This window comes from Apis dorsata, unplaced genomic scaffold, assembly GCF_000469605.1.
Source record: "Apis dorsata unplaced genomic scaffold, Apis dorsata 1.3 scaffold_99, whole genome shotgun sequence".
Classification (NCBI taxonomy): Eukaryota; Metazoa; Arthropoda; class Insecta; order Hymenoptera; family Apidae; genus Apis; species Apis dorsata.
Window position 1 is genome coordinate 163,991 of NW_006263397.1, and position 14,380 is coordinate 178,370.

The 14,380-nt window shown below is 39.2% G+C and overlaps 3 protein-coding genes across 4 annotated transcripts in view; 1 reads left to right on the top strand and 2 right to left on the bottom strand.

The window, feature by feature from the left end:
• Positions 1–1,518, bottom strand: part of LOC102670974 (protein pangolin, isoforms A/H/I/S-like) — a 38,219-nt gene extending 36,701 nt beyond the window's left edge. Inside the window, exons 1-2 of the mRNA XM_006612242.2 lie at positions 1,170–1,518; positions 867–945 (exon numbers count right to left, since the gene is read on the bottom strand). Coding sequence (XP_006612305.1) covers positions 867–945; positions 1,170–1,319 — 229 coding nt within the window. The 5' untranslated portion in view covers positions 1,320–1,518. The remainder of the gene's footprint in view (positions 1–866; positions 946–1,169) is intronic.
• Positions 1,519–6,027: 4,509 nt separating this feature from the next.
• Positions 6,028–10,396, bottom strand: LOC102675945 (transient receptor potential channel pyrexia-like). Of its 2 annotated transcripts, none has more exons than XM_006612099.1 (9): positions 9,856–10,230; positions 9,493–9,745; positions 9,133–9,335; positions 8,800–9,009; positions 8,391–8,719; positions 7,983–8,256; positions 7,010–7,300; positions 6,448–6,698; positions 6,028–6,319 (listed from the first exon to the last, which is right to left on the bottom strand). In XM_006612099.1, the coding sequence occupies exons 1-9, from the start codon at positions 10,228–10,230 to the stop codon at positions 6,154–6,156; spliced, it is 2,352 nt and encodes a 783-aa protein (XP_006612162.1). In that variant the 3' UTR covers positions 6,028–6,153. The 2 variants fall into 2 exon arrangements, with proteins under 2 accessions (XP_006612162.1, XP_006612161.1); XM_006612098.2 differs by having other exon boundaries at positions 6,092–6,319; positions 6,421–6,698; positions 9,856–10,396.
• Positions 10,397–10,961: 565 nt separating this feature from the next.
• LOC102676177 (cysteine-rich protein 1-like) overlaps positions 10,962–14,380 on the top strand; it is an 8,857-nt gene continuing 5,438 nt past the window's right edge. The window contains exon 1 of the mRNA XM_006612100.2: positions 10,962–11,362. Coding sequence (XP_006612163.1) covers positions 11,323–11,362 — 40 coding nt within the window. The 5' untranslated portion in view covers positions 10,962–11,322. The remainder of the gene's footprint in view (positions 11,363–14,380) is intronic.

The following is a 14,380-nucleotide window of genomic DNA, read 5'->3' on the forward strand; positions in this document are numbered from 1 at the left end:
CGGTCGATAATCTCGTTCACCGATCACCACGGCCAGATTGTTAATCATCGGCGGGAGTAACACGCGCCACGAATGCTCCACGACGATTCAACCATCGCGGCGGCCAGACCAGAAGCGTCTAAATTATCATTAGGACATAAAAGCGATTCGCCACGAGTAGATTACGTTACCAGATCGTAAGATAACCACCTACAATGACGTTAATTTATATGAATCAGGCCCTGCCCCCGCGACACGCATAAAATATCATAACACGTTATCAGATTTCATAGGCCAGAGAGAACGGTCACGATAAACGTCCGACGGGACGAATAAATGCTGGATGATTTTCGATCGTGACGCGTTTCTCAATCGATTTTACTCTATTTCGAATTTCTTTTTCTGCATTTAACGAGTTTTCGAAGATCCAATAAATTTTTCAGTGATTATAATTTTTTCTTCAATAAAATATAGAAGAATTATTGTGTTGTTATTAATGACACAACTAGAAAAACGTATTAAAAATAATATTTGATTTTATGAGAATTAGGCTTGCTGATTGGATTGATAAAACTATATATTATTACGATTAAAGACAATTTACATTTTCTGGTGAAATAACGTTTCTAAGTTATGTCATTTTCGGAGTATTATATGTGTTAAGAAATTCATTTTAAAATATTATATATATATATTGTAATCTAGTAATTGCGTTTGACGTGAATTTCGTTCGTTAAATTTTGATATGATTCTTTGTATCAAAGAATTTTTCGCGTACTCCAAAATTAATTTGACAAAATTATAAACGAAGAGAAACAAAATCGTCGTTTTATAGATCTATTCTCGATATTAAAAAAAAAAAAAGTAAAGAAATAATTAACACTCACCGAAGACGGGGCTGAGATCAGATCTCGCTGACGTCTTGCCTGTCGTCGAGTAACTTCCACCAGCAAGCGAGCCCTTTTCCTGCAAACACACGCATGCACTTAATGGCGACGTCCTTAAGCTGTCACGATCGAGTGGGTGGATCAAACCAGAGACGCGTTACATTGCACACAACGATCAAACGAGGAGAAATAAGAAAGAACACATGCACACGTTTAGTTCTATTAATAAATAATGTAGCAGAGATAAAAGATTCGTTGATAATATCTATACATATATATATATTTTTTTTTCAATCGTCGCACCTCAGATTCTGTGAGGTCGATGAGGGAACTTTTCTCCTCCGTGAGGTTCTCGGAGGACCTCTTCTCGTCCTCGCCCTCATCCTTGAAGACCTTGACCTCGTCTTCGCTGCCGAGATCGTCGCCGCCGCCGCTGCTGCTCACGTGCGGCATTATTGCTGGCCGAGCGACGGCCACCGTCTTTCCTGTCTTTGTCGTTCGGCGACTTAACACGAGAGGTGTGTCCGCCTCGAGTCACGGAAAAAAGAGAGGTTATGTAGTCGATACGGCTGACGCGGGAATTTTGAAATTTGGTCCTCGATGCAGCGTGAATTCCACAACGACGCGGGATACAACACAAGCAAGCGAATAACCGAAAACGACAGAACACGCGTTCGATCAGAAGACGCGACACTGCTCCGTATTCGTCTTCTTTTCTTATCTTCTTTTCTCTTCTTTATAACCGGCTTAACGATGATCCGTCGGAACAGCGTTGCACGCTATCTTTCTCTTGCTCGCACAATTATGTGCTTCTCTGTCACGCGCACACGAGACTAACGCGACGAAAGAACGCCACCGACGCGACAGACAGACACTTCTTCCCTCGGTCTTCTCTGTCACTAATACCGCACAAAAACGTAGAATACGAAAAAATTGAAATGGATAACACAGAGCACAGAGAAACGGTTCACCGTCACCGTCACCTTCGCCTCCACCACCGTCGCCACCGTCGTCGACGGAGGAGGTTAGGCTTCTATTCGATACACACTTTTTCTTTCTTTTTCTCTCCTTTTCTCGTGAAGGGCACAGAACGAGAACGTTGCACCGTAAGTATACAAATAAACGCCGCGGTAAGATGAGATTTCTCGGAACACGAAATAGAACGCACCACCAGTCAAAACACAAAAATGGTTATTACGCTTGAAGGACAATCACATTGATCACAAACGAGACACGCGAGAAAGACATAGACGACAAACAGGCCGGCAACGAGCCTGAAAATTTAACGGCCGACGCGTGTTTCCTTGCGTATTAACTGAAACGTAATCTCGGCGAAGATACGAGGACCGCGTGGGAAGGCCGGCACACACTAGAGAGGAATGAAGGAGGTGTGATATACACAAGACCGATGGAAAACGAGGGGATAAGGAAAAGGTAACGGTGGAACGTGTGCGATGTAGGTTGAATTGTGTTTTAGAATGGCCCCTGGACCCCGTGGTGTGTGTCGTTATTTAACGCGCGCGCTGCCAGCAACTTTCCGTACGTCGTCGTCGTGTATATGTGTATTGTGTGTTTTTTTCTCTTTTTCTTTCGTTTCTTATTGCGTGCATCAGGCGCATAGTCCGCGCGCCACGTATCCGCACGATGGTGGCCACGATGCCTTAGCGAGCGCGCGATCCTGCTGCAGATGTTGTTTCGATTCCGTATGCAGGTAAATATGAAGAACACGCGCGACAAATACGGCACCACGACGACGGTGACGACGTTGCTGTTGTTCTTGCTGTTGTTGTTGACGGTGCACGCGCCGGACGGCCATCGTGCCCGTGGTTACGTTCCGAGGTGCGTGTTGCGTATCTCGCCCCGACTCCGATGGCTCGATGTGCTCTGCCTGGATGCTCGGTGCCGACTGCCGGTCACGGTGAGCTCGGGCGGGCGGCTCTCCCACGCGACGACCAATCACGACGCCGGATTCACCGCCGCGGCTTCCCTCGCCGACGCGCCACCTCACCCCCACCCTCACCCCCCGCGAGGCCACGGCCGGCCAGTCATGGCAGGCAAGGCGGCGAACCGACCCCACCCGAACCTTTACGAATTCACCCGAACTCCTAGCACCGTCTTCGTCGTCGCCGCCGCCACCATCGGCCGCCGCCACCGCCACCACCGCCGCCGTCGCTGCCACCGCCACCACCGCCACTGCTGCTCCCACCGCCAGTGCCACCACCGCCACCGCCACCACTGCTACCGTGACTCCTGCATGCCGTTTTCGTCGTACGAGAGGACCATCTACGATCCTTCTGTCTCAATTCTCCACTCACTATACTCAATCACTTATATTCTAATAAACAATAAGCAAAAACGTTTATCTTCTATCAAGTTCCATTTGCAATTGTCAGATTTATCGTCCTTTCTTTTTTTTGTTGAATTCGAATTATACCGCGAGGATTTCAACACTGCACTCACTATACTCACTGCATTCACTATACTCACTGTACTCACTGTACTCGTTGATTTTTTATTGTTTTGTAATCATTATTTGTCAAGTAGATTGCAATTTCAATCATACATAGACAAATGTATTATTGGTTAATTAATCTAGAAACAAAAAATGCAATGAATTTATATGTATGTATATGCTATATATATAAAATAAAATTTTTAACCTCGAAAATCATAATTTATTATAATTGAAGACGAGAATCGGCAAGTTTGTATCAATCGATGGTAAATGACTTTATGCAAAGTGTAAATTTCTCTACGATATTCGTCCTACCTCGAAATCTTTCTCGAACGAAGGAAACTCGTTTGTGAATTTTTCTCCGATCCCCGTTGCACGTTTCAAAGTCGACCCTATAAATTATGCGTCCTGTTAAAGTAATCTTTTTATCCTGCTCGGTGACGCCTCTGTCTTTTTCTTTCGACGCAAGCGTAGAATATAACGAAATGATTCCACGTTTAATGCCGCTTTTCGTGAAAATAAAAGTGGCGCTGGCAATCGCAAAATACGCTTCTCGTCCAAGTTACAACCGTTAAGGCAGGTGCTCACGTGATTTCTTTATAGCCGCGGGTGAACGATAATTTATGATAATGTATGCGCTGGCCACTGTCCTATCCGATTTCCGTATTTAATTAAAATCTGAACAAAAACACGAGTCCCCTTATTAGCCGGTAACAAAGCTGACTTTCGTGCCATCTTTGAAACCACACGGCAAAGAGAAACGAGTCGCGTGCATATGTGTGATCGTATGATCGTGTGATCCGGCACCTTATATCGAAGTAAGCGTAATGAATTTTAGATAGATTAAATAACGTGTCTGCACTCCAATCGTGAACATTCGAATAGTAAAACATCATATCTCGTTGAAATATACGCGACCGATCGTGCTCGATTATTTACACGCAAGCATAATACTCGTATTAATAACCTCAAACATCAGAATCACTGCATATAGTACCTTTGTTAACCTTCGCGTTAATTATTCGTGGGACAACGAACACGACTCATGTTCATGTGTTTCTGGATTAACGTGCTTGTAAATTTTCTACTGGCTGTATAAATCTTATCAACAAATTGCAATTATGAAACCTGCACGAAATTATTCGGTAAGTACTTTTACTTACTTTTAGTTACTTCGCATGAATCATTTTCGTACTATATTCTTGAAAAGTTACAAACTAATTGTGATAAAAAGTAAAAATATAAGGGGAAAAAGTATTAAAAAAAGAAAAAATAAAAAAAGACATACCAAATTTCGAAACTTAGGTGAATCTTCTGATGAATATCCCGATGTACGAAACAATGAAGACAATTGTCCAATGCTTTCGACATCTTGATGACGTCATACAAAAAATATTGCATATTAAATATATATTTATAAAAACAATATATTAGAAAATTTGCTATGAATTTAATTATTACTTTTAAGAAAAAATAAATAAGTAAAATATTTTTATTTCTAATAAAAATTGTGTAAAAAATTAATTATAATTTATAAAGATATCTTTATCACATTTCACGTAGAATGTCTATACATACCTACTTTTCCCGCCTTTTTTGACAGCATACCAATTATGTGAATACTTGACGTTGATCATACGTTGATCGTTGACAAAGTTATATTTGTTACTGCGATTAATAACATTTCACGGTATCACTTATCAATAGTTTGACAAAAATAATGAATTATGTTAAAAAATATATCTATGTACTTCGTATACATTGGATTACTGATACATTGGAGAGTAAAGGTACGTTATCAAACGAACTTTCATTAAAATTTTATTTAATTATCGTTTTAATCGAAATATGGTATGAAATCTGCATATTATCCTAAATATAATTAAATGTAAAATATAATTGTATAAATTGCTTTTATTGTTCGTTCATTCGTGATTGTAATCACACTAGAGAATCATTGAAGATTACACGAAAATTTAAGCAAATGCAACGAGTATTGAATAGACAAGAGATTTTAAATCAATCAATACAAAGTACAATTATTCATAATAAATTACATACTACAAAATATATTTTTAATTATAAATGTATCTATCTACAGTACACACTTCAATTTTCAATACGATCAAAATGTCATAATACAATTGAATATTATAACTGAAAATCTAAAATGGTATCGCAGAGACATCTATGCTAAGATCGATATTTAATAAAATCTTGGTTATGTCATGTTGATAATGTAACTTTTCTACTATATCGACATTTACCAATCATACAAGGTTATACAAGGTGTTAATATATTCGTAGAAAATCTTTAGAGATTCGATTCTAAAAGCTAAAACTCGATTCTAAAAATTAAACTCGATTCTAAAAATTATACAAAAATATTGCTTAAGGTTTATTTATTAAATTATAAACGATTGAAATTTGCGTTAAACAAAACAAAACAGAAATATAATAAATCCTTTTTCTTTTTCTATTCCCTTTATCTTACACGAATTATTTAAATTACTTATAATTTAATAAATAATCCTTAATCGATATTTTTTGTATATCATGTATAAAATTATTTCTAAAATCGATTCTTTAAAGAATCCACGAATATATTAATATACATGTATAGTACCTAAATAAATTCATTTACATAAATTTTTTTTATTATACAAAATTATTATAAATTCATCTATAATATCTTTATGATATGTTTCAAGCATGCATATTTCATTATTATATTTCACGATTAATTATATTTCATGCATCAAATTCAATAATAATATATCAAATGCGTAATACAATAATGCACAGTTATACGAATATTTCATTTTTCACAAATTATATAGCACTTTTCCTTCGATCTATTTGATTTTTCATACCAATGTGTTTTGGAAACTTATGTCCAATACTGTATGGATAATGACTCATCCTTAATTGCAGCAACACTTGTTCCAACAATGTCTTTAACTCCACTTTATCGTTGTCGTTGTTATTTTCACGCCCACTGAAAAAGATTGGGTTTTCTAAGCCGCTCTAATTTTGAATCGTTATTTAATTAAAGCGATAAAGTGGTCGGCGGTTGACCGCTGCGCGACCAAACTTTACCCATTTGTTGCACGACAAGTTATCCACCTTTCGAAGCGGCGTGAGTTTTCCGTGGCAAGCAGGAACAGTGCTTCTCTCAGTCTGGTCGGTATCCCGGAGAATGATTCATGTAAATAACATTTGTGATAACCGAACGTAATTTTTGTGGGAATGCGCCTCGAGTCTAGCAGTCTGGCCAACCGAGGATGTAGCCAATTGCCGCGAAAGATTCGATGTGATGTCAGCCTTTCTAAATGGCCCACGAACTCGGCCTGCTTCAGCAACTGGCGAATGTGACCCTAGATTCGCGCGATTATATCTCCTTATATCTCGTATATTTAATCTTTTCTAACAATATTATATTATTCTAACTATATATATATATCTTAAATTGTTATTTGCAGATCCCCTTTTCATCCGAGAGAAAAGAAATTTTGTGAAAATGAAAGGAACGAATTATTAATCTCTCATTATCAATCGATAAATATATTTCTTCGTTAATTGAGGAAAGATGAATTAACGAAGCAAGAATGAGAAGTGTATCGATCTTTGCGTCGAGGAAACGAGAATATCGAGGAGATGTGAGCGTAAAAAGTAAAAGGATCCGTACCTCCTTCTCGAGACCTTGGATGTCATTGACCGCGAGGCCGATCATCAAGTTCATCAGGACTATACTAGCGAGCATGACGAAAGCAAGGAACACGACCCTGCTCGTGGCTGTTAGGAAGGAACTCCCATTCTTCTCGTCCGAGAACAGATCCCCGTACTCGTACTCACCCATCATCATTACCACGGTCTTCACGACGGCCCTCCAGGAATTGCGAAACTGGTCGTTCCCGTGGAACAAAACGGCGAAGCTGAACGCGAATCCGACAATCAGGCAGACGAACGCTAGGAGAACCTGAAAGGAAATAAAAAGCCCCAGATGCACGTTGTTATAATCGCGGGAGAGGGTGGTAGGGCTGCGCGAAGTGGTAGGGGTAGGCAAGTGGGTCCTGATGGGAGCCGTATCACCGACCAGACATTTAGAACCTTGCTTCTTCCTTTCCCTCCCCTCCCCTCCCCTTCTCTTTAGCTTTTCATTTCTAACGATATTCGCCGAAGGGAAGAGCTCGTCGCTCTCTTATACCTTTCGTTTCGGCTAAATGCGGATCTTTTCCGTCATACAGACGGAATTAAAAAAAAAAAGAAAAAAAAAGAGAGAGAGAAGAAGAAGAGAAAAAAAGAAAACCCTCCCTCGACATTAAATCAGGGTTAACGTTACCCTCTCCCTCCCCAGTTGAAACTTCTCCCGGTGGAAGAAAAAAAAAAAAACGGTGTTCTTACGGTGTCGAATGTGGCTGCTTTTTATTCGCGCCCGTTTAACCGCGACTCGACGCGCTTTAACGAGGGAAATTGGGAGGTTCTTCCTCCTCCCAAACGAAGGATTCCTCGTTACTTTTTTCCCTTCGTCGTCCCTTCCCATTCGTCGATTCGATCCGTGGATGGGATGGGGCGGGGAGGAAGGGGAGAGATTATTATTATTATTATTATTATTACTCGCATCGCGAGCGGCAAATCATCACGCTTGATTACTCACTGACCTTCAGAATATTCTTCAGCACCGTGGAGAACATGAGCGCATAATTTCCGCACATTGGGAGGCGACCGATTAACAACATCATTTGCATCCAGGCAACAAGGATCGCCAGGCTGATGGAGTGCAAGATCCACTGCGGGGGGTGACGAGCGTTTAATCCTTCTTCCCCTGACGACGAGGCCGTGATCTCGGTTCCGTAATCTTCGTTCATTGAAATCGTGAACGATATCATGGAGCATGCGTACGACAACCACGTCTCCAATTGTCTCAAATAATATCTATAACGTGTATTTTGTTTTCAAAAATATCAAAGATTAGTAAGGTGGGTAAGATTCGATCAATTTTTATTTATTATATGTCTTATTAATTTATTATTTATTTATTTATTTATTCTTTTCAATTGCAAACTAACTTAGGCACCATCAACACCTGAATTGTGTAATGAAGGAAGATGATTGTCGAACAGGAAGCGAGAATTCTTCGTAACAGGGTGCAATCAGTTTGGTGGTACTGTATCGTTATGGAGTAACCAGACAGGGAAAGGACCAGCAGGGCGTGGATAAAGACGAGAGTAAAGAAGAACACTCTCAGCTTGGACCACTTCAGCCAGAGGAACGTTTCCACCAGCGGATGTTGCAGTATCGTCAATTGTTCCACGCTCGAGGCTGCTGCAATAAGGGACGTAACTACTCCCATTTGCAGCTCCCCTTTCGGCGCTAGCACGTTGAAGTCAACGATGATCTTTGAACAGATTGCGGTGAAAGAGGACAGAAAACATGTTTGGGACATTTTTGCACAGTAAATCACATAGTAGGAGTTACCTGAGAACTTCTGTTGCAATTCGTTTTAACGCAAGAATCGAGAATGTCGTTCAGCAACAGGACAGGTGTCGGTATGTGGGCGAATATTGCCTCGATGACGGTAACTCCGGTCCTGGTTTTCGCGGCTAAATTTCCACCATGATCGATCAATATCTCAACGCATTTGGAATTTCCTTGATAAGACGCTCTGTGCAATGGTGTTCGATCAATCTGTATGGAAATGCAAGTATGGAACGAAGAAGAAGAGGAAGAACGATTATATATTGATTATATGTTATGAAAGAATCGTTGGAAAATGTTAAAATTACGAGGGAGAGAAAAATATGTATATACGTTATCTCGAATATCGATTTGATGAGAAGATATGCTCTCTAGAAGGATCGAAAGTATCTCTGGGTTGCCCGCATTGGCAGCTAGATGAAGAGGAGTACTTCCTGTGCTTTTGCATTGATAAAGAGGACATGCACCACCGTTCAGTAACCTTCTCGTTGCCAAGAGACTTCCTAGCAAGACTGCAGAATGTAATGCAGTAGTATCTGTAATTTCAGGAAAAAAAAAAAAAAGAAAAAGAAAGAAAAGACACAAATAATTAACGACGAATTTTCATGATTTTTCATGAATTCTGGATGGAATTAATGATTCTCATTGAAACTTATATGATTTGACATTAATATAATATTTTGTATATAATACCTGTATCAGGATGAATAACGTTAATAAAAACTTTTGCAGATACAAGGATATCGATGATGCAGTTATATTTGGAAATCTCGTTCGAATCTTCTTTCTCAACTTTGGACCCTGCTAAAAGTAACGGCGTGATCCCACGATCGTCTCTAGCGTTCACGTCTGCCCCAGCGTTTACCAAAAGTTTCACCACCTCTGGATGATTGTTCTTCACCGCTTGGTGCATCGCCGTTCTTCCCCAACATTCTGGCGTAGGCAGCTAAAAAAACAGCAATTCGATTATCGCTTTAGGTGGCAATAAATTCATTAGGATAAATATCGAGAGATATATCGAATAAATTTTAACCGATATCACGTTCACGCACTAACGTTTCGACCAATGTTGAGCGAACTCGAAGGAATTTTCTTGTAACAAGCGTCTATCCCGACTCTGTTTTCCGTGTAAGCTCCGTGCTCCAACAGCCAATTCACCACCTCGTAATTTCCACGATGCGCCGCGTGAAACAGGGCGCATCTTCCAATCTTGTCCGTAGCGTTGATATCGGCCCCATTTTTGTAGAATAAATCCAACAGCTCGATCTCACCCTGCCAAGCCGCCAATTGAACGGCAGTCACGTAAAACGCGCCCACAGGTTTCAAGAATTTTTTATCGAATTTCTCGGTAGAGATCCGTACTGCCGTTTCCACGTCGCCATTTTCGATCGATGCGATCAATCTCAACTGATCGTCATCGCCAGCATTCATCTTCGCTTATTATTGTATTCCAGATGCACTTTTCCAATGCACGCATCACCGGTTTAACGAGCTCCTTTTGTACCGACGCATTATCAACAACGGTTAGATATTACACAATCACAGGATGTGGTCAATCACAAATCTACACTCTGTATACCATTTTCGCTCCTAATGAAATATTATAAACCTCATTATAAATCGACGCGACACGAATCGAGGAGATAACACGAAAGATATCCTAATTTTAATTTCTTGCACTTTCCTGTTGTATCGACCTTAACCTATAAATTGATAAATTACTTCGCGCAGAAAAAAAGAAAAAAAAAAGAAAAAGAAATGATCATTTCTCAAAATTTCTTATCCATCTTATCCATCCACGTATCCAACTATTCTCTTCACTTTTCTTTTCTTTTTTCTCCTCCAAAGCTATCTCCAATCTCACCCCAACCTCGAGTTCTCAACCGCATACGTATATAACCGGTACAGCTCCAATGCCCGTTCGGTTGCATTCCAAGTGCAGCAGCTACATCCGCCCCGTTATTTGCGTTATAGGCGCGAGTATAATCGTCTCTGCCCGCGTTGAATACTCATGAACAGCCCTGTTACTTGGGTATGCGCTTTCGATAACGAATCTGTCAACAATGGATAACGGGATCGGTTCGAGTCGATTCATTGGTCGAAGAAGTCGGACCTCTCGACTCCTCCTCGGGACCGTTACGAGTATAATATACCTGGCTGGACACGCACACAATCATCGTAAGACACTTTCGAATCTCGCCGCAAGTTCAGGTGCTCCGGCACACATCTACGCGCGTGTTCCATGCGCGTATAGGTGCATGGAGGACGAGCACGTGCGCGCGCGCGCGTGCACACACACACACACGCGTTCGAGATACCAGTTTTCGTAGCCGGGGCGACCTTAACACGGGTTTCTCGCACGCGCGCACACACACGCGAGGCCGGCACGTTTAACACACGTTCGCGCGCTCAATCAACTAGAGAGAATCGCGTTACCTTGCAGAACGCGGGCCCAGTACGCGCTTGACCACGCTGTCGAGAGGAGGCTGTTCGACGCACCAGTTCCACGGAGAAGATCTCGATATGCCCAATTGTCCGAAGTGCGACAAACCGGTCTATTTCGGTGAGTGAAGAGAGAACGGCGTTGAACCCGTTGGAAAAGTAAAAATTTCGAATAAAGTTACTTAAATCAAAACGCCTGCTCGTAACGTTTAGCTCGTTATATACGTTGATTATACGCTTTGGTATTACCAATTGTTTACGATTGTTATTATTACGTCTTCAACAATCAATTATCGAAGTAACTTTATTCGTAAAGTTCAAGTATTAAATTTTAAACGGTGGAGAGAGATCGTTCGAATCCCTTTCGGTAACGATAGGAACGTGTATTCGAGAGATTCCTTTAAAACGCGTGAAACGTATTGCGAAGGAAATAAAAATTGAGATGACAATGATAAACGTTACTTTATTTGTGTAATTGATGGCGTAGAGTGAGAATCTAGTTTTAATTTTGTTATTATTTTATTACTGGAGTATAGGTATATTAAATCTTCTTACGTTGAAATATCTTATCTAGGATGTTTTTTTTATTTTTTTTTTTCAAGATATATATTTCACATGTACGTTTTTTTATCTTTCAAGTAAAGTTACGAAGTTTCACATATATATGTATATTATTATTATCCGGCAAAAATGGATAAAGAAAATGATAAAACTGATTTCAGATTTTAAGAGATATTGGATATCTGGAAATGCTAGATTATTACATTTTAATTAAGAAGATTAATGGAATCCTGTTAAAGTATCACAAAGTAAAAAATTCGTTTGTTGGAATATTTCCTCTCCCCTTTTTTTTTTGTTTTCATTCCGATATTGACAACACTGCAGCAATTTTTTCCTATTGGATCTAGTAACGTTCTCTGTGTTATTAATTCAAATTTTATGATCATATCGCGACAATTGGATCTCTCGTTCTTAGATATCGTTACGAGTGAAATGAAAGAAGTAACGAATTAACGCGAAATATTAAAAAAAAAAAAAAAAAACAAGTATATTATCGAGATGCTAAAAATATATTACATAATGTACTATCATTTCAAATTACATTTTTATGTTCTGTTTCCAAGCGTCCACTAAAATTATCGCCATATATGAATCATAAGTAATATGATCGTAAAGTTTGAACTAATAGCGGGGAATGTTATTAGTTACACAGTCGAATTGGAAAAAAATTGTTACGATTCAAAGAAAAAAAATTTTTCGCCGTATGTAATCGCTTCACTGTCACTTTGAAAATTAGACTCGGCCATTCGTTACATACATTCCATATTATATTATTCATTACCGAAAAAAAAAAAAATTTATTTCGAAAAAATATCACTTGTTTCCATTTGTTAATTTTACCTTTGATCGCATTTAATTACCACATAAATCCAAATATTTTTCGATCAGAATTAACTTTATCATGTTTCACGGTTCGTGAAACGAAGTTGGAATTCCCACGGCATTGATTGGATATATAGTTCATAGATATATTATACTCGCTTAATATTCCGCTATTTTGCATACTTTTTCCGTGGGATGACTACGTTTAAGAGGAAACATATCCACTAATCGATAATAATAAACATTAGCCTGAGATCTCTGGCACATCCATCTCCTTCCTCTTCTTCATCCTCGTGAAATTGTACCTTGATATTCGCTCATCCTGCTGCGGAAAATTCGCGTCACGATTCACTCGATGATTCGCGTGAAAATGACGACACCAACCATGATGTCATTTCGTTCCTCGTGGTCCACCTTGACAAACATTACGTCAACCTCGTCCTCACAATCTCGTAGTAGGAACACAGAGATCGTAACACGAGACACTAGGAAGGAAATTTTATGCAATGAGTATCGTATCGAGTGTACGATCGAGCCGTATATTTATATACGCGATATGTCGATCGAAATCGTCGATGTATCGAGGCAGTGGAATCAGTTTGGGAATTGGTTTCTTCCGATAAATAGAATTAATTTTTAATTTTCGCAGAGGATCGTTGGAACGTTGTTGTGTTTAGGGTTCAGTTTAGGCAATGTCGATTTCGATATTATGTATTGTATACTCTTGATAATACGATAATGTTGACGACTATCAAGAAAAGGTATTTTATCGTGTTTATTGCCGTTGAAACGTTGAGTTGAAAATTGTGGAACGTTTTCGAAAGTAACGATAATGTTTCACCGTTTATTATACGGTATCTCTAAAATTACCATGGAACGAATTATGCAGTTATTATTGCCAAGGCGATTTTGGGTCGTGAATATCGTGTTAAGCGTTTTGTTATCATCGAGACTCGTTAAACGATTCTTATTTTTACGACAGAATATTCAACGATTTTACGACGATCCTTTACTTTTGTCTTTTAATTTTTTCTTAAATTCTGATTATTGACCGTTGTACGGTGAAATTAGAGATATTAGAATTAGACACTATTCACATATTTTCACGGGGTCTTAAATTGTTTTTAAAAACTTCAAATTAATTTTTTAAATTACATTAATCAAGATTGAGAATTTTGTAATCTATGTTATGGATAATATATTATAAAAAGAATTTTATATTATGATGTGTAACTATTTTGATAGTTAGATAGATAAAAAGCAAGCATGAATAAATTATGTGCTTTTTGCAAATCAGGAACAGCTTCAAATTTTATTTAAAAATTATCAAATTCAACAACTAAAAGATACCTTACACATTCTAAGCAAATGTATAAGATATTTTAATACATTCAAAATATGGAAAATCTTTGAAGATGGAAGCCAAATCAAACGCAAATGTTGATAAATATTTCGAGTCCCCTATTTCACTCTGTTTCCATCTACGCAAATTTAAAATTGCCTACATCCAAATGTTTATGCATTCTTACGCACACGACTGAACCTAACATTTAATTTTTTCCTTCTTTATAAACTTCTCTCGAAGAAATACAACCTCGAGGCACCTCCGATACTCCCTCCTCTTATCGCCGCCGTTTTTTCGCGAGGGATCCTGGTGAGCCGTGGCGATAACCTTATCATCGGCCAATCACCGGCTCGCGCTTCCCCTCGCTCGGCCAGATAAACGCGCGCCGGATAGTTCTCGTTCCCTTCGGGC